The 21,057-nt window shown below is 39.9% G+C and overlaps 1 protein-coding gene across 4 annotated transcripts in view; it reads right to left on the reverse strand.

Moving 5' to 3' along the window:
- Positions 1–699: 699 nt before the first annotated feature.
- TIMD4 (T cell immunoglobulin and mucin domain containing 4) overlaps positions 700–21,057 on the reverse strand; it is a 59,082-nt gene continuing 38,724 nt past the window's right edge. For 2 of the 4 annotated variants that reach the window (XM_053567326.1, XM_053567324.1), the window contains 4 exons: positions 7,811–7,845; positions 6,229–6,337; positions 4,841–4,880; positions 700–3,509 (listed from right to left, as the gene is read on the reverse strand). In XM_053567326.1, coding sequence (XP_053423301.1) covers positions 3,425–3,509; positions 4,841–4,880; positions 6,229–6,337; positions 7,811–7,845 — 269 coding nt within the window. In that variant the 3' untranslated portion in view covers positions 700–3,424. Of the gene's footprint in view, positions 3,510–4,840; positions 4,881–6,228; positions 6,341–7,810; positions 7,846–21,057 lie in introns of all 4 variants that reach the window. The other 2 variants (XM_053567325.1, XM_053567323.1) reach the window with 1 other exon arrangement.

Raw genomic sequence — 21,057 nt, forward strand, 5'->3', positions numbered from 1 at the left:
AATCACCTGACTCCAACTTCTAGATAAGTTCAAGGGCTGAAGGTAGAAAGGGCTGGAAGTCAGGAGACAGGAATTTGAGATCTGCATTGAAAGAAAATGTCTCTGCCATAGTATGAAGAATTACAGAGGGAAAAGAGTAATATTGTTGATTACCATTAGGAAGCTACTGCAGGGGTCCAGGCAGACAGTGACACCTGGTTAAATGGGGTGAAGAACCAGGGGCTTGTCCGTTGGTAATGGAAGCTCCTGATCACCGTCTGGCCAACCCCATCCCCATACAATCCTGGCAAAGGGAGAATCTTTTCTTGAAATCTCAATCCACCTATTAGGAATTACTAGACTGCAATATTTCTCACATTCCACCATGCATCAGAGTCTCCTAGAGGGCTTGTTAAAACATAGACTTCTGGGCTCCATCCCAGAGTTTTTGATTCAGTGAGAGTGAGGCCAACAATTTACATTTCTAGCCAGTTCCAGACTGGCTGAGGCTGCTGGTCTGAAGTCCATAGTTTGAGAAGCACCAGGCTAGAGCAGTAGTGTGTAGCTCTTGGCCACATGCTAGAACCACTTTGGGATATTGTGTGTGTGTGTGTGTGTGTGTATGTTTGTGTTTAAATATTTTATTTTAAATTATTTGAACTTTTACCTTGTTAAATTATAAAACTTGAAGGTTTATACTTTTGGCTTTGTTTTGTTTCTTTTGTCCTTTATTAAATCATAACTGTGTACATTAATGCATTTATGTGGTACAATATGCTGATTTGATATACAATGTGGAACACTTTTATCTAACTGATTAACATAATCATCTTCTCACTAAATTCAGGTGTAACAGAGAAAATAAATGGCCTGTAAAAGGGTAAAAATGTTTCCTGTGTCTTCAAAACTTCCTTACCCTTTTTGAGAACTAAAATCTACATCCCTGACTCAGGCTGGTGGTCAGGAGGGAAAGGGGAGTGCACTTTGTTCTTTGTGCCACAGAAGATGGGATGAATCCAGATGGAGGTCATGAGATTGTCTTAGCTGAAGATAAGATCAGAACCATCCCCTCTACAAGGTCAGTACTTGTACTCAGAAGGAGGACACTGGTCCTTTAAGATAGAAGTATGCTAGCCTCCTCATTTGCCAGAAATTAAGAAACTCTTTCTTCTGCCTCAAACCATTGGTCCTTATTATTCTAGTGCAGCCTTGGGAACAAGAGCCAAACTTCAAATAATGCAGGTGGCCAAGCCATACTCGTGACCAATTATAAAACAATCTCTTAAAGGATAGGACCCAAGAATTGGCATTTAAAAAAACTCCCCAGCTGATTGCAATATTCAGCTAGCTAACACAGAATTCCTAGGATGGAGGCTCCTGGAGACCACTGCAGTTCTAACATGTTAGGATTGCTCATGCCAATGGTTCTTATCTGGACAAGGATTTTCAGAAATATATTTGGGAAAATGATTGAAAATGGCCTCCTTAAAAACAGAAAAATATTCACTGAGTTTATTCCCGTTAGGAGGTATTTTCTGTCATCTTTCCCTAGTCAAACTGGTTAGTAGTGACATTGATGGCGGTGGTGGTGATGTGGTGATGGAATAGGGAACATGAAAGCTAAGTTAGGGTGGAGTGTATCATTGACTCACAAAATCCTACAACCTGACTACACGCACAAAGAGAAGCACCTGGCTCTATTCTATTTTCCATATGGGGAAATTAAGGCTCTCAACCTGACTCTGGACTCAATTTCTAAATAAATGTTTGAATTTAGCACACTAGTCAAAGTTATTTCCAGTATCTTAACCGAACATCAAACAAGACAAGCCTAAAAACAAACAAACAAAAAAAAAACCCCAAAGAAGAAGCTTCCAATTTGCTGCTAGCTATTTCTATCACTTTGGCCAAACTGTTCATTCTGCCCAACAGTAACAGATAAACCAGAACCAATTGTTTTCCAGGTGCCAGGGTCAGAAGGATTATTATTAACTACTAAAACAGTGTAGTGTGAATGTACAGGGCAAGCAAAGGAATCTATAGACTGCACCAGTCAAGTAATAAGAGTGATTATTTTTCTCTCTTAAAGGTAATATCAGGAGAGAAAAAATCCAAAAGATAGTTAACCCTGCAGATCATGTGCTTATCCCATTGATACCGCTATTGGTCTCAACGTGTGGGGAATTGTTTCAGAGAAATGCCTTTCAGATCTGGTTTGCTTTTCACATTTCTGCCCAACCAGAACGCTCTCACACTAAGGCAGACATTTTTTTCTATTCATTAATTCAACTGTTAGCTTTAATTGCTCTCCCAGGATCCCTCATGCTAGTAGTTATTAAAATTTTAAAGTAAACCTGTTCTTATTGAAGAGCAAATTTCCATGAGTTGTATTTAGAGAAACTTATTTGGATCCCCTTGCTGTCACATCCAAGCACTTCCCCTGGTTGAACAGCCCTATCATTTTGCCACATTTTGCTCCCCTAGACTCTTGGCTATTTCCAAAATTAAATTCCCCAGGCAAGAATTAAGATGCGACACTGTGGTCACCTCTAAAACACTTAAATGTGAAAAGAAAATAATAGACAATATGGGACTTTTAGAAGTGAACCAATTATGGTGTGATTCCATGTCACTTCCTGCATTATTAATGAAGCACAAACTCTCCAGGGGTCCTCAAACTATGGCCCATGGGCCATGTGCGGCGGTGTGATTGTGTTTGTTCCCGTTTTGTTTTTTTACCTCAAAATAAGATACGTGCAGTGTGCATAGGAATTTGTTCATACTTTTTTTTAAACTATAATCTGGCCCTCCAATGGTCTGAGGGACAGTGAACTGGTCCCCTGTTTAAAAAGTTTGAGGACCCTTGCTAGGCTGTTCATACCATACCCAGAGTGGGTCACTGAGCTCTGAAAGCTGGTTATAAAAAGAGGTAGACAAATACAAACAAGATGAAGCCAACTAAGGTAGCAAAAGGACCAGAAATCACATCCCAGAAGCAAAAAGAAAATGTATAGAAACATCAGGTTCTCCTTTCAGTATCTGGAGAGCTACCAGGTGAAAGAAAGATTGGACATTTTCTGTGTAAGCACAACAAGGCAGATGGTATTTGGAGATAGGTTTTGCTTTAAATATTTCTTAATCACAGAACTGCCCTGAGACTGAGCAAATTCCCTTGGATGTGGTAATGAGTTCACCATCACTGACAGCATTCAAGCACACTATGAAAGATCACTTAGCAGTGATAACCAACGATAAGACTCAAACATGGGCAAAGGAAGTGTGGTTCCTAAAGTACCTTTCATTTGTGAAACTACAGCAAGCTGGGTCAATGACATCTGTGAACAAGTAGGCTTTTACATAAAATAAAATCCCAAACGTATTAAAAGTTATTTTGTCACTTCATGTGTCATGCCCATATTCTGTCATGCTAAGAAAAAGTAGCGTGTTAGAGTGTAAAAAGGCCATCTTCATCTTCTCCTTCATGCTGCATGTCACTGAGGACATTTTTACATTCTCCAGCATTGTCTAGCCTGGAAACAGAAAAGAAGGGCTGATCATGGGAAATACCAGAACCAGAAAAAACAAACAATTAACCCAAAAAACCCCCAAACAGAAAACCCTCAGATGCTTGCTGCTATGTTATAATACAACTAACTACCCTTGAGTTCAAAGGACTCAGAGTCCATTTAGCCCAAGTTCCACATTTTATTTATTTATTTATTTTTGTGTTAAGACATTTATATTCTACATTTACTAAGTTTCACATGTACCCTTGTAAAATGCACCGTAGGTGTAATCCCACCAATGACCCTCTCTCCGCTCATCCTCCCCACTCCCTCCCCTCCCTCTTCCCCTTCCCCATAGTCTTAGGTTATAACTGGGTTATAGCTTTCATATGAAAGCCATAAATTAGTTTCATAGTAGGGATGAGTACATTGGATACTTTTTCCTCCATTCTTGAGATACTTTACTAAGAAGAATATGTTCCAACTCTATCCATGTAAACATGAAAGAGGTTATTTTTAATGCTACTAGCAGTATCAACCAGGTAAAGCATCACATTTTACAGATGGGAAAACTGAGGTTTTAGGAAAAAAAGAGCTTTTGCTAATCTATTGTAACAAGGAGATTTCAAAGTCAGTTACAAATATAAAATCATGATCCAAATGCATTTAGTTACCACAAGACCTGGAAAACTCACATTGTGGGGCCTCAGTTTCCCTACTTGCTAATATTTTTATTTGTGAATAAATATGATGGTATTGATACAATTAATTAGAGAGGGGAAAGGCTTTCATTAACACCTTTCAGTAAAGCTTTTTATTTCTTTCCCCAAAAGCTATAGAACAGGGCAGATACCCAAAATCCCACACTAGAGAGTGTTAAAATACTATTTTGGAAAAGCCAAAAAAAAAAAAAAACACAAGAAAGCTGCTCTTATGGTCTAAGTGGGCAGAGAAACAAGATCCCAGCAATAATATTCTACATGTTTACTTCATTTTCCATACTACTAACACTCCTCTTAATGAACTCCAGTTTAACAATGTCCTCTTAAAATGAATCACCCAGAGTTAGGCAAAGAATTTCAAGCACACAATAACATATTACCTCCTTTCTTTTGCATGCCATACCTCTATTAATGCTACCTTTTTTTGTATCTGTATTTTGCTCAGACACACAGTGTTAACCAAGACAGAGGTTAATGTAAACTAAAACCACATAACTTTTTCACCTCTAATATTACATTTCCAACCCTGTGCTTAATCAGAACATAAGCAGGAGGTACTAACCCACTGAGTAGTAGCTAATCATTTGTAACAGCTTGTACAATCATTACAACAATCATTCCAAGATAAATTACCTTGTGTCTTTCTGCAAGCAATTGGTTTCCATGATTTTACCTGAAAAGAAAGGCCACAGTGTGAGCAGAGTAGCTCTAGTAGATAGAACATGTAAGTGCTGGGGTCAGACACAGGCCAAAAGTGAAAGGTCGGGCCTGGCATTGGCCAGAAAAATGGTCAAATGTTTGCATTTTTTCACCCACAGTCAGTGCCCATCAATTACAAAGTTGATCCAACATTGTAGGCAGTGATGTCAAGCTGTTTCATTTTGAGTCATTTGCTTATCCATAATTCAAGTACTCATTGGGTTTTAACATACTTCTTAATGAGACATACACAGAATTTTCCAAGGGCTAATAACAGGCTTTTAATAAGCTCTAAATTTCCTTTTGCAATTTCGCCTGGGGCTCAGTGTTGAAATATACAAGTTCCACTCTTTTGTTCAAATCAATTCAGGTGGTACGAGTCTCCGAGTCGCCTGACTATCTTGAAACAGGTTTTGTTAATGACTAAAGAACAATTTCTCGCCATTTCACAAGAGAACGAGGTACCATGTGCCTACACTCTGTGTGAAAACTATAAATCCTGTTTCATGGCTCCTTTATGTAGTGTTTTCAAACTTTTTTGGTGGGGGCAAGGGTACAAGGTCATGAAACAGCTTGAGAATTTAATAAAACCTATGGATCCTATCCCCTGAAAAATTCCTGTTTAAACATATAAGCATTTTGAACAGTGCCTGTGGCTCAAAGGGGTAGTGCACCAGTCCCATATGCCAGAGGTGGCAGCTTCAAACCCACCCCTGGCCAAAAACTGAAAAAACAAAAACAAAACAAAACAAACAAAAAAAAATATAAGCATTTTGACACACAATTTCAAGGAATTCACATTCATTTCATCCCCTGAAATCCATCTGTGACTCCTAGGTTAAGAAAACTTGCTTTCAGGGAATACATAAAGAGACCACTACCATTCATGGTTTCCTTCTTGGGATGGTCCTAGCCAAAAGAAGAGGTAGGCCAGCATTTTCTCAGCCCTAGAGCAGTGATAATTATAGTACTTTCCACTTAAGCCAGTAAGAGGATGAAAAGAATTAGGCACATCAAGACTATAGCTTCAGTACTGGAATAGCACTTATTAGTGTCCAATAAATGAAGATGCTCTTATTAAGGTTTTTTTTTTTTTCCAAGATGTAAACTCTAGTGGGAGGATAATACACAAAGTCATTAGCACCTTATGGAGATTGAGTTTACCTATTACTTCCCTGACTGGGCTGGGAATAGTGACAGAACTGAGCACCTTTCTCTGTGGGGAGTGGAGGAAGGAGGCGGGGAAAGCAGAAATAACCCACTCCCAGCTCCTCTTGGAGTTGCCAGGGTTCTGAAGGGCTCTATGGCCCTGTCCTCCTTACCTCTCAGGAAACAGCCCACAAGCAATACCAACAGCACAAATCCCAAGGTAGGTACAATGATTAAAGGCAGGTTCTCAGTTTTTCCCAAGCGAAGCAATGGTTCTGTCATCTGCTGAGACACAGGCAAGGCCATTGGCCCAGTCATTGCTATACACCATCATCAAAGAGCCACATCCCATCCCAACAAGACCGCCCTATCATCAACAGCTTGCGGCAGCCCACCACCTTTTTGCCCAATGTGTCTCAAAATCAAAACAAAGCCAGCTTTACAAATCAGGTATTTTTTCAATAATCTCAGAAAACCTAAAACATTTCACCCATATCCTAAAATTCTCCTAAGTTTTAGACATTAGGGATGGGAGGCTGTGAGGCACAGGGCTCTGTAGATTCAAAATGAGTATGTTGTGAGTTTTTCCACTGTCAGATCTCTTTCCTGACCACTGCCTTAATCCTTTGGCGCTCTCTCTAACCTGTGCAGCTCTGTTCATGGCTAACTTAGGCTTGGTTTCTGGTGAAAAAAAAAAAAAAAAGATTAAAAAGAAAATGGAGCTCAATTTTATATTTTCTCCAGCAGGGGTAGTCAAAGTATAGTCAGGGAGTTCATGGGATCAAAATGATTTTCATGAGATAGTTTTACCATTTTAACTGGCATTCTCTCACAAGATACACGGAGGAGTTTTCCCAGAGGTTACGTTACAGGTAATGATGTCATTGTTCTCATATATGCAGAATTTTTAAAGCAGATATGTGGTATGAGCATCCCTCTGTCTCCTATTAAGCCAGACATTAGTAAGGTTTGCCAAAAAATTAAAAACAATGCCATTTGTTCTCACTAATTTTTTTCATCTGGGAAAATGGTTGTCATACAATGTATGTTTATCTTAACGTGTAATGGGTTTGTTATTCTTGTTTTTAAATAAATTAATGAATGTTTTAAAGTTTCTCAGTTTTAAGAGTATAAAGGTGCCCCGACACCAAAAAGTTTGAGAAGCATGGCTCTTGGGGCAGGCCTGCAGGCAGCTTGCAGGAACTGTGCCTTCTGCGTTGACTAGTCCTCTCCTCCCTTCCTCTTCCATTCTCCAACCCTGGAGGCAGTGGGGATAGTGGCCAGGGAAAAACAACAGGTTGTCTCTGAGGATGGAGATGGAAGAAGAAGAAAGAAGAAATAGGAAACCTTCACTTCTCCTTTATAGACATCTGTACTGCCTATAGTTTTCATTTGTGTAATAAAAATAAATGAAGAGTACCCTCAGAAAATAAGAGGAATGCTTGTGGCAGGTGTTGATTCTATTGCATGTCTTTAATCCACGGCCACACGGAAGGAACGCTAAAGGATTTTGCATGTTTTTGTATTATTTTTTTCTTTTTTCTTTTCAAAAACATCTGCACATACAGAAATAATAATCAATGGTACTTCTCCCAAGAGTACAAGTTGACAGACTCTTTAGCTATTTCATAGTAGCTGTGATGCAATGTGCCACTTAGCAAGATCCTGCTATTCACAGACCATCTCTGCAAACCTCTACTGTGGATATTTAATATCGAAGTCATACAATTCAGATACTTAGAGACTTTTTTTTACCTGTGTTCTGTTTTGTACAATTGTCATCTCAGATGCTGGGAAGGAAAAAGAGAAGAAAATGGTTATAAGGCCTGTGAGAGAATAAAATAGCAGATTCTGAAATAAATATTCAGAAGCCTATTTGGAATTCCAGCTGATGTGTTTAATTCCTTATTCCCATCTTTCTTTTTTTGTATAATTTATTTACGAATATTTATTTTGATAGGTTTTAATGTGAAATTTATCTGCCATCCAACATTGTCTTGCCAGCTCATCTCCATTTTATAGAAAGGTAGAGGGAGAGATTGAGCCAGCAGGCAGTTGGCTATAATTTTTTTACAGGCCCTTAGCAATGCATTCAGGATTTTTACCCAGCCAGAAACTTTGTCAGTCTTTTGGTTAACAGATATTTATTGAGTACTTTTGGTTAACAGATAGTTATTGAGGCCATGTAAGAGATAGCCACATATTTATTGAGCACTTATTATAGGCCATGCAGTATGCTAGCTATACTTTGGACCTCATAAATTGATATCTTAGTATAGAAAATTAAATTTAAACAGGTAATACAAATAGTTGAAAAATAATTAGTTACAGAATGAGGACAAAATTCTGGGAATAAATAGTATAGAATACGATCGGAAAAATCATGAGAATGGCTGGATTAGTCTGGAGGGTCAAGGAAAGTCTGCCTGAGAATGGGAAGTGTAAGCTGAGACATGGAGTCATTTACTCCAACCCAAGCTGAGTTACAAGGGAACCATACTGAGAATCTGCCAAGGGCTAAACACTGTTCTAGGCTGCTGAGATGACATGGCACGGCCCCTACTCTCAAAGACTTTACAGTACTTTAGGGAAGAGATATTATTCAGCCAAAGGTAGTGATGAAGTGTGCACAGGCTTCAAAGGAGGGCTGGAAGAGGGAGAGGATCCGTGTCCAACACTGTATGTAATTATATCAATGTTTTATTAGAACTGAACTCCACGAAGTTCTGAAAGAACTCCCGTCTGCCTGTTTATCACTGGGACCCCAACCTTGCCTGTCACATACTTGGAACTCAATAAGTGTTTGTTGAAGGATGACACCTGAACTGAGTTAGGGTTGTGTAAGAGTTAGCCAGGCAGGGAATGGTGGCAAAGGTGGTTCAGGTAGATGGGATGGCATCTGCAAAGTTGTGAAAGCAAGAAACAGCCAGGCACTCAGGTCGACAGTGGGCAGCCACAAAGATGTGAAATGCAGGGAAGAAGTGGAGGGAGATAAGACTCAGGTGAACAAGAACCAGTTATAGAAGGGCCTTTGCTTCATTCTGGAAGTCTCCATTGGCACTGGGAAACGACAGAAATGTTTAAGCATAACCCAGTGAGGAGGATAAGGGAATAGCCAGGGTGAAAGTTACCATCTGATTCCAGGTCTGAAATTCCAAGCTAATAAAAATGAAGAGAGACAGACTTCATAAATGCCTTGAAGGAGGTCACCAGGACGTGGACACTGAACTATGGGGGTGAGAAAGAGAGGAGAGTTTTAGATAACTTACCAATTCCTACTCGAGACACCGGGCCATTGACTGGGATTATCAGGAAGGGAGGAGAAGTGCCAATCTGGGGAGGAAGGTGCTGAGCTCATTTAGAGTCACTGAGTTTAAGGCTCTTGTGAGACACGTGCAGACATTGTTCACCTAACAAACACTTGGGTGCATCTGAATCTGAATCCAACTCAGGAAAAGGGTGTAGTCAGAGATACTGTTTAGAGAGTCCACAGTATCCAGGGAGTAGTTAAAATTCGCAGAGTGTTTAAGAAATCTAAGAGCTGCCTGTGCAGAGAGAAGAGCAAAGGGTCCTGAGAAACATCAGCATTAACAGATGGACAGAAGAAGTGGAGAAAACAATAACAACAAAAACAGAAGAAACGATCAGAGAAACCTGAGTTAAGAGCTGTGTCCAGAAAATGCCCAGAACGGATGTAAAGTCATAGGTACAATGAAATCTTAGAAATAGAACTTAATACAGAGAGTGAGACCCTGAATATAATAAACATCTAAGCTAATAATTACTGAAATTGATCATGAAGTTTTCCCTCAAGCTTCCTTTGTACTTAAGGCAAAAGGAGAAATGTGTTAGATTTTGTAAGGCTCTTAATTTGGTACCAGAGAGTTTATTTGTTCATCAGGGAGAGAAACTTGTTGAATGCCAAGGAGCATAAAAACCAAGGAGGAAATTCAGCATGTTTTCATATCCTAGACCCAAGTTATTGTTTTTGTTTTTCTCTCTGCTATTATCCCCCTGAGCCAGAAATTGCAGGTAAGAATTCAAAACTCCTACCCCCGTTCTGTTAAAATCCTGTTGTATTACAATCATTTGTGATGGATAAGGCTAAAATTGAAACCATCAGAGGGAAAAGCCCGCCTGGGTCAATTTTGTCAGAGCTAATCTGTGTTTTAAATTGGAATTGTCTAATGGGAGAGACATTTTGCAAACACAAACATCTCTGCGTGATACCAAACAGCACTTTTTTGTCTTGTTCTTCTTCAGAAAATGCCAAAAGCCCAAACAGGAAGCATTCCAAGGGCTACAGCGTTGCACACAGAATAGCAACAGCAATCACAAGTTGACAGTGGTTTTTCTTCCTTGTGAAAAACAGCCAGCTGGTGCAGAGGGAGTAGACAAGTCAAGATTACTGGTCTTTGTGTTGTCTGTGTTTCCTTGACCCCTTAATTCTCAAGGCCCCAAGTTCTGACATAAGTACATACAGACAAAAGGGAGGAGCTTCCCAGAACTTGTTACTAAAACAATTCTGCCAGAGGGAAATTTTAGTCAGTTGAATTGTAACCCCCTCCCAAGAAATCATGTCCACCCAGAACCTCAGACTGTAACTATACTGAGAAAAAGGGTCTTTTCACATGTAATTAGTTAAGATCTTGAGACAAAAGCAGCTGAGATTTAGGACAGGCCCTCAATCCAATGATTAGTGTCCTTATAAGAAGAGGACATGGAGAGACACACAAATGGATGGCCATGTGAAGACAGAGGCAGAGGTTGTAGTGATGCTGCCAAGAGCCAAGGAATCCCTGGGGTACAAGATGCTAAGAAGAGGCAAGGAAGGATTCTCCTCAAGAACCTTCAGAAAGAACATGGCCCTGCCAACCTCTCGATTTCAGACTTCTAGCTTCAAGAACTGAGAAAGAATAAATTTCTGTTGTTATAAATTTGTGGTACATTGCGTTACAGCAGCACTAGGAAATAAGTTCAAGAATGTCAACATGCAAAGGATGAAAGTGGCCTTCAGAAAGGCCAACCCAAGGAAGAGTCAGGAAATGGTGCTGAGTACAAGCAAGAAGAAAAAATCTAATAAAAGAGTCCAGTGTTAAACTCAAAAAGCATTAATCTAATGTCATCTTGCTACTAACATTCCATTGCACATTTAATCCTCATGAGCACCCTATACTGTCAATGAAAATACTGAGGCTCAGGGGGGTTGAACAATGTGTTGGAGGTTATAGTTTTGATTTCAGTCATATATAGGTTATAGGTTGGAGGTTATAGTGTTGGAGGTTATAGTTGTAATGATCAAAGGCCATAGGTTTTGATTTCAGTCATAGTTGAAATTTGAATATACATGACTGAAATCAAAACCTACGGCCTTTGATGACATCATTATACTGAAGCTCAAGCACATTGCACCACGTAAAAAACAAATCCTTGGCTCGGTGCTCCATAGCCCAGTGGTTATGGCATCAACCACATACGCCGAGGCTGGCGGGTTTGAACCCATCCCAGGCCAGCTAAACAACAATGACAACTGCAACAAAGAATACCCAGGTGCAGTGGCGGGTGCCTGTAGTCCCAGTTACTTGGGAGGCTGAGGCAAGAGAATAGCTTAAGCCGAAGAGTTTGTGGTTGCTGTGAGCTGTGACACTGAGGGCACTCTACCGAGGGCAACATAGTGAGACTACTCTGTCTCAAAAAAAAAAAAAAAAAAACCTACCAACTGTAAAAAGAAATGTGCAGGGTAGTAGTTTGCATTGAATCTAGAAAAAGGATGGTCCAGAAAAGTGGTTTGTGAAGAGAGTTCAGTGAGCAGCATCAGTGGGTTAGGCCATTCACTGTGTATGGGGAAAGTGAACTTTTCTATTGACATTTATTTAAATTTCATCCTTTAAACACTTCTGAGGATGATATGTTTCAAAATGTATATAACATATTGGTATGGAAGTATATATGAACAAATCAGAAAAATGATTTACTGAAAGGAAAATATTATTTTTATCAGAATACATTATTAATCTAGTCTAGAGAGGAAGAAGTTGTTATTTGTTTCTCAAATGCAGTTTGGAGACCACAGTCAGTAGAATAATGACACCCAGAGGTGTCCACATCCTCATCTTCAGAAACTGTAACTATCTTACCTTATATGGCAAAAGAAACTTGCCATGTGATTAAGTCAAGGATCTTGAAATGAGAAGAATATTCTGGATTATCTGGTGAGGCCAGTCTAATCACAAAGCTCCTTTATTGCTTTTCTTTTTCTTTTTTTTTTTTTAAGACAAGATTTCAGTCTTGGTCTGGGCTGGAGTGCAGTGGCATCCTCATAGGTCACTGCAACCTCAAACTCATGGATTTAAGCAATCCTCCTGCCTCAGCCTCTCAAGAAGCCAGGTCTACAAGCATATGCCACCACACCTCACTAACTTTTCTATTAATATTTTTTATAGAGATAGGATCTTGCCATGTTGACCAGCTGGTCTCAAACTTCTGGCCTCAAGAAATCCTCCTGCCTCAGCCTCCCACAGTGCTGTGATTATCACTTTGTGAGCCATAATGTTGGGCCACAAGGGTCCCTTTAAGAGATAAGCAAGAAATTCAAAGTTAGAGGATGTTTGATGTAAGAGGAGTGAGAGATTTGAAGATACTGTACTGCTGGCTTTGAAGATGGAAGAAGGGTCCCAAAGATGGAGACTTTACCTCTTTCATGTTTACATGGATGGAGCTGGAACATATTCTTCTTAGTAAAGTATCTCAAGAATGGAAGAAAAAGTATCCAATGTACTCAGCCCTACTATGAAACTAATTTATGGTTTTCACATGAAAGCTATAACCCAGTTATAACCCAAGAGTAGGGGGAAGGGGGAAAAGGAGGGGAGGGAGAGGGGAGGTGGGTGGAGGGAGGGTGATTGGTGGGATTACACCTGCAGTGCATCTTACAAGGGTATATGTGAAACTTAGTAAATGTAGAATGCAAATGTCTTAACACAATAACTAAGAAAATGCCAAGAAAGCTATGTTAACCAGTGTGATGAAAATGTGTCAAATGGTCTATAAAACCAGTGTATGGTGCCCTATGATCACATTAATGTACACAGCTATGATTTAATATAAAAAAAGAAAAAGAAGGGGCCACAGCCATGGAATGCCTCTAGAAGCCAGAAAAGACAAGGAAACAAACTCTCACCTAATGCACCAGTAGGAATATTTAATTTTAAGAGCCTTCAAACTTTAGGGTGATGACAGACTTCCCCTTGAACATGGTTATATCTAAGGTAGTGCCAGAACCTGCTCTCTTAACTCAACTAAAACTATGTGCTATGTGCAGTTCTAAAATAGCATTAAAATTTTAGAAGATCTTTTAAGAATCCATTTTTAATATCATCCTTGTTCCCGTTCTATGAGTAAAAATTTACTTTAAAGTTAGTAAAGACTTTCTCTTAGAATTGATATAATGAACACTTACTATGTGCCTGACCCAGTGATGAACACTTCATGCAAATTACCACATTTAATGATCATCCCATTTTACAGATCTGTAAACCCAGGTTGAAAGAATTTAAATTGATTGCCCAAGGTGACACAAACATAAAAGGACATTTGAACCCACCTCTGAATGACTCAAAAAAAAAAAAAAACATAATTGCAATCATTCTGATGGAAAATAAAAAAGAAAGCACAATAAAATCCTATTTGAAAATACAAGCTCTCTGAGAGGGCTGCTGGCTAGAAATCAACTGGAAATAAAAGCACGCTACTCAGTGGGTACATTTTAAAACAAATATTACATATGTTGACTCATTATTGAATTCTTAGACACTGGGACTCATCTGTCTCCACTTTTAAAACAAAATTAGTTCTGAAATAAGTCAATTCAACAATACAATCCAAAGCAATCCTACAATTTTAAAAGAGCCTTCAGATAAGTTACTTTCACAGGAAGCCTCTGCCTTATGCTGCCCCCTGTGGATCACTGGTGGTATGGTCTCAAAAAATACAAAAGATAGCAAAACAGCCTAAAAATCACAATCTGAATATTTTAGAATTGGAACAGATAGGAAATTATCTCCTCCAATTTATTTTATTGTTGATAAAGAACCTAAAACCTAGACAGAAAGATTCATTTGCTCAAAGTTTCATGGTAACAAAGGAAATTACTATATATGTGTGCTGACCTCTGCTGAGAAATTCATATTTTCTGACCTTGGTTGGCAGCATTAACACAGATCTGGAATTTCAAAACTCTTTATAAAAGTATAAACATACATTTATTGAATTCACACACTTCTTTTAAATTCTGGAGGACTCTACATGTTTTTAACACGTGTAATGATCTGAAAGAGTCTATACACCTAAATGACTAAACCAACAGAGCATTACATACACAACTCAGGCATTCCTTAGGTCTAAGGGCAAAACTGGATGGGGTACATTTTCTTAATTTTGAAAGAGAACAAAGAGTAAGTCATGTTGGCACGACTTGTAATAAAAGGGAAGAAATGGTGAGATGCTGTCATATTTCACATAGATGAAGTAAACAGAAGGAAACCAGAGATTCTAAAGCACCATTATTAAAGAAGCACTCCAGTTCAGAACTTTGCCTCAACCTTCTAACCTCCTGAGACACCCCAGCAACAAAACAGCCATGAGAGGCCAGAGTCATGATCTCAGACCCCTATTCTGGGGGTCTTGGTGAAACACAGATAAAACCTCATTCCTTTCCCTGTTTGACTTATTTATTTATTTTGGGGTCCAGATCTTGCTCTGTCACCTGAGCTAGAGCATAGTGGCATCATCATAGCTTACTATAACTTCAAACGCCTAGGCTCCAGCAATCTTCCTTCATCAACTCCCCAGTAGCTGGAACTACAGATGTGCATCACCATGCCCAGCCAATTTTTCTATTTTTTGTAGAGATAGAGGTTTCACTACATTGCTCAGTCTAGTCTCCAACTCCAGGCCTCAAGTGATCCTCCCCACTCAACCTCCAGAGCACTATGAATTCTAGGCAGGAACGACCATGCCAGCAAGACCTCATTCCTATTTCTTCCCCCTTTAGTCTCCTCTCTGAAGGACAATAATGTATATGACTCTGCTCTACCTATACAAGATAATCAATAAGGGGATGGAGACAAGATGGCTGACTGAAGCCAGCTTTCCACAGAGGCTCCCATCCAGAAGGAGAGTTAAAAGAGAAATTTAGCAAGTAACTTGGTGGATTAGAGTTGCACCAAGATAGAAGGTTGAAGAACTCACATCAACTCCGCTGAGGCAAGCTGGACTTCAAGGATACAAACAAAAGGTACAAAATCCATCACCAATCGGACGGGAGGCCCCTCCTCCATGAGAATGGCTCAAAGTGCCCCACAAACAAATGAGCAGAGTTCAAAGGTCCTCCCACTACACTCCACGGGAGAGACCATCTAAAAACTGGACCTACCTCTCCTACTAGGGTGCAACAGCATTATCCTGCCAGGCATAAAACTGTATAAAACTGTATATATTCTCTACCTGCAGTTCTGAGCTCCCAGCACTCCCCTCCACTCTCACTCTGAGGTCTAAAGGCCTGTTCCCCAGGAGTTCAGATTCTTGGGTGATTTCTCGAGGGGTGTGGATGGGGTCTGGATGACAGCTGGTCAGTGCTGGTTCTACGGCATGGGAGTGAGGAGAGGACAGTTGGCTGAGAGGGAACCAAGCCGGAGTGGCAGTGCCCCAAGGCGCAGAGCAGCAGCTGTTTTTGGCAACAATAGGAATCACCCCAGATATTCCATAGCCACACCCCCTGTCTCCCTGGGCAACCAGAGGAGGCTTGGCATCTTCTCAGGTGGCAACCACCGTGGAACAGATCTAGGATGAAAATGCAGGCCCTGTGAGTAAAGGGTTTGCCTGAGTCAGTACCGACCTGGGTGAAGTGCAGGAACTAGAAAATGCACGCACAGAGCCAGGAAATTCCCAGGGCGGGCCTGACCCAGAGGACCTCTTTGCTGAGCCTAAGATGCATCCAGCCCTCAGGGGATCATCAGCCTATAGACAAAGGAAGGCAAGAGGCTAGAACTGACAGCTAACCAGGCTGTGAATACGAACCTGCAGGAGCAAAGACAGGGCCCAAGGCACAGGTTCTGGGAACTCAAAATAGCTTCTCTTCTTCAGGGCAATTTAGCAGGGACAGAGACAAATTCCAGCAAAGTTGTTCTGCTGTGTCAGTAACATCAATCAGGGGTGGGGCTGGAATTGAGTTAACACCCCCGAGCCTCCATCAAGTGCCCAAGGTTGTCGGGGCAATACCTTCCCCTGTTGGATAGAGGTAGAGAGCAACAGCCTGGCTGAGTAGATATAGATTTCCTTGTGATTCAGGCAGGTGCAAATCCCTGGAGTATCTGCTCATTGGAGGCAACTGGGTCACAGCCCTGCAGGGCTATCAGTGACTGGGTGTGACAGAGGTGCAAGGGGGGAAGGAGGCATCAACCTTCCCAGACTAATCTATTTGCTGGGTGGGTCCTCCTGACTTCAAGGAGCACTGGAGCAAGTCATATTTGAGTTCTCAGCAGACCCCTGTGATCCAGTTGCCAGAGACCTTTTAAACTCTCCCACCTGAGACAGGTGCTGACTGAGACAATTGATTTGGACCTCTGAACTGAGCCAATTGCCCAAGGACTATCCAAGTGGTGCCCTGGGTGTGTGGTTGTAGGAAGGTTTGATTTTCCTTTTCCAATTGTTGCCTGTGGGGGGTGGGATGACTTAATTGCTGGTAATTCTCCACAGCTGAGACTTCAACCCAGAGTAACGTTTCATTAAGGTCGGACAGAGACTAGCTGAAAACAAGACAGAATGACTTAGCCCGACGACACCAAACAGGTCCCCAGTTTCTCAGACCATAGCACTGTGTGAGTCCTCGACAAAGCTCCAGGGGAAAAGTCAAACGGTGCAAAATAATCATGGGGCGGAATCAGCGGAAAAACTCTGGTAACATGAATAACCAGAATAGATCAACCCCCCCCCCCAAGAAAAGATAAGGCAGATGTAACAGAAGATCCCATTCATAAACAGCTGGCCAAGATGTCAGAAATCAAATTCGGAATTTGGATTGCAAACAAGATTAATAGAATGGAGGAAAATTTGGAATTAGAAATTTGAGGAGCAATTCAAAAGTTAGAATTAGAAATTCACAGATAAATTCAAAAGTTGTCTCAAGAATTTAATGAATTTAAAGACAAAACCATCAAAGATTTTGACACACTGAAGCAAGAATTTGCAGCCTTCAAAGATTGAAAAGTACAGTAGAATCCCTCAGTAACAGAGGGGAGCAAGCAGAAGAAAGGATTTCAGACATTGAAGACAAAGCTTTTGAATGCTCCCAAACTCTCAAAGAGGAAGAGAAAAATGGAGAGCAAAAACGGATCATTCTCACAGAGAGCTTTGGGATAATTCAAAGAAGGCTAATATCCACCTCATTGGAATCCCTGAAAGTGATGAAATGGCCTCACAAGGCACAGAGGCCCTTCTCAATAAAATTATGAAAGAGACCATTTGACAGACTTTCATCACACTGGTTAACATAGCCTTCCTGGCATTCTCTCAGTTACTGTGCCAAGACACTTACATTCCACATTTACCAAATTTCACATACACCCTTGTAAAATGCACCACTGGTGTAATCCCACCAATCCCCTTCCCTCTACCTACCTCCCCCCTCCTTCCCTTCCCCTTCCCCCTTCCCCCTATTCTTAGGTTGTAACTGGGTTATCGCTTTCATGTGAAAACCCTAAAATAGTTTCATAGTAGGGCTGAGTACATTGGGTACTTTTTCTTCCATTCTTAAGATACTTTACTAAGAAGAATATGTTCCAGCTCCATCCATGTAAACATGAAAGAGATAAAGTCTCCATCTTTCTTTAAGGCTGCATAATATTCCATGGTGTACATATACCACAATTTATTAATCCATTCGTGGATCACTGGGCACTTGGGCTTTTTCCTTGACTTAGCAATTATGAATTGGTCTGCAATAAACATTCTGGTACAAATATGTTTGTTATGATGTTATATTTTTGGTCTTCTGTGAAGCCAGTGAATGATGCCCCATGATCATATCAATGTACACAGCTATAATTTAATAGAAAATAAATAAATAAATAAAATAAAGTTAGAAAAAGCGAAAAAAAAATTATTTTTACTTGAAAAGACAGATTTTATATATCTATACTATACTTTAAAATGTTTTATAATTTTATAATCATACATAATTATATACAGGTCAAAGGAAGCTACCTATGTACAAAACTTATTTTGTAAATGTCACTTAATGGTTTCTAAATAATCGTTTTGTCACTAACATAACTTAAGTAATCAATTTGGTTTCTAGTTAAACTATTCTTCAAACTCAACCCCAATAATTAATTGTTTTGTTTTGTTTTTGGTAGAAACTGGGTCTCATTCTTGCTCAGGTTGGTCTTAAACTCTTGACCTCAGGCAATCCTCTTACCTCAGCCTCCAAAAGTGCTAGGACTGCAGGTATGAGCCACTATGTCAGCCTATGAATTGTTTTTTTAGATGTTTAGCTTTTGGAAATCATGTTTTAAAAAAACAAACCTCCAAAATGTGACATGTAGATATCAAATATGTCACCAATTTCTTCACTCTCCCTTATACTCATACCTCCTGCAATGTGACTCCCATTATGAACTGGAGTGTAGATGTAATTCACCACTTCTTAAGTATGGGCTGGCCTTATTTATGACTTATGGCAAATAGTTTGTGGTCATGGTGACAGTGTGGTTAAGAGGTCTACTTGCATGGTTTCTCTCCCCTTGGATCTCTGTCTCTTCTGTGATAACAAGCTAGGAGGAACAACTGTAAAACAGGGCTGAGTCTGCCCAACTAAGGCCATTCTGCAATAGCTATTACCCTGCCAAGTGCCAGCTGACTATGGATTCATGAGTGAGCCCTGCAAAGATTAGTCAACCCAGCCCAGATAAGAACCATTCAGCTGATTCATAGACTTACAAACAAAAATAAATGTTACTGCTGTAAAGCCAAAAAAAAAAAAAAAATTATAAAACAGAATTTTCCAGACATGCCAAGATTCTGAAATTCAAATAGCAGACAGTTTCAGAAACCCAGCATGACTCAATCCGAATAAGACATCCCACAGGCATATCATAATTAACTTCACTAAAATTAATATGAAGGAAAAAATTCTGAAAGCAGCCAGACATAAGAAATCCATTGCATACAAAGGGAAGAATATTAGAGTGACTGCAGATCGCTCTGCTGAAATTTTCTTTTTTTTTTCATTAAATCATAGCTGTGTACATTGATATATTCATGGGGCATCATTCACTAGCTTCATAGACCGTTTACCAAGTTTCACATATACCCTTGTAAGATGCACTGCTGGTGTAATCCCACCAATCCCCTTCCCTCTACCCACCTCCTCCCTCCTTCCCCTCCCTTTCCCCCTTCCCCCTATTCTTAGGTTGTAACTGGGTTGTAGCTTTCATGTGAAAACTCTAAATTTGTTTCATAGTAGGGCTGAGTACATTCGGTACTTTTTCTTCCATTCTTGAGATACTTTACTAAGAAGAATATGTTCCAGCTCCATCCATATAAACACGAAAGAGGTAAAGTCTCCATCTTTCTTTAAGGCTGCATAATATTCCATGGTGTACATATACCACAATTTATTAATCCATTTGTGGATTGATGGGCACTTGGGCTTCTTCCATGACTTAGCAATTATGAATTGGGCTGCAATAAACATTCTGATACAAATATCTTTGTTATGATGTGATTTTTGGTCTTCTGGGTATATGCCCAGTAGAGGGATTACAGGATTGAATAGCAGATCTATTTTTAGATCTCTAAGTGTTCTCCATATCTCTTTCCAAAAGGAATGTATTAATTTGCATTCCCACCAGCAGAGCAAAAGTATTCCCTTTTCTCCACATCCGTGCCAACATCTCTGGTCTTGGGATTTTGTGACATAGGCTAGTCTCACTGGAGTTAGATGGTATCTCAAAGTAGTTTTGATTTGCATTTCTCTGATGATTAAAGATGATGAGCATTTTATCATATGTCTGAAGGCCGCGCCTGTCTTCTTCAGAGAAGTTTCTCTTCAAATCCCTTGCCCAGTTTGCGATGGGATCCCTTGTTCTATTCTTGCTAATGCCTTTGAGTTCTCTGTGGATTCTGGTTATTAAACCTTTGTCGGAGACAGAACCTGCAAATATCTTCTCCCATTCTGAGGGCTGTTTGCTTGCTTTACTTATTGTCTTCTTGGCTGTGCACAAGCTTTTTAGTTTGATCAAGTCCCAGTAGTGTATTTTTGAAGCTGCTTCAATTGCCTGGGGGGTCCTCCTCATAAAATACTTGCCCAGACTGATTTCTTCAAGGGTTTTCCATGCACACTCCTCTAGTATCTTTATAGTTTCATGTCTTAAGTTTAAATCTTTGATCCAGTGAGAGTCTATCTTAGTTAATGGTGAAAAGTGTGGGTCCAGTTTCAGTTTTCTACAGGTTAACAACCAGTTCACCCAGCACCATTTGTTAAATAAGGAATCTTTTCCCCCACGGAATGTTTTAAATTGGCTTGTCAAAGATTAAATAACGGTAAATAGCTGGGTTCATCTCTTGGTTCTCTATTCTGTTCCAGACATCTACTTCTCTGTTTTTGTGCCAATACCATGCTATTTTGATCACTATCAATTTGTAGTATAGTCTGAGGTCTGACAGTGTGATTCCTCCTGCTTTGTTTTTATTTCTGAGTAATGTCTTGGCTATTCGAGGTTTTTTCTGATTCCATATAAAATGAAGTATTGTTTTTTCAAGATCTTTAAAGTATGACAGTGGAGCATTAATAGGGATTGCATTGAAATTGTATATTGCTTTGGGTAGTATGGACGTTTTAACCATGTTGATTCTTCCCAGCCATGAGCATGGTATGTTTTTCCATTTGTTAATATTTTCAGCTATTTCTTTTCTTAGAGTTTCATAGTTCTCTTTAGAGAAAT

The sequence above is a fragment of the Nycticebus coucang genome, chromosome 17 (genome assembly GCF_027406575.1).
Source record: "Nycticebus coucang isolate mNycCou1 chromosome 17, mNycCou1.pri, whole genome shotgun sequence".
NCBI classification, from domain to species: domain Eukaryota; kingdom Metazoa; phylum Chordata; class Mammalia; order Primates; family Lorisidae; genus Nycticebus; species Nycticebus coucang.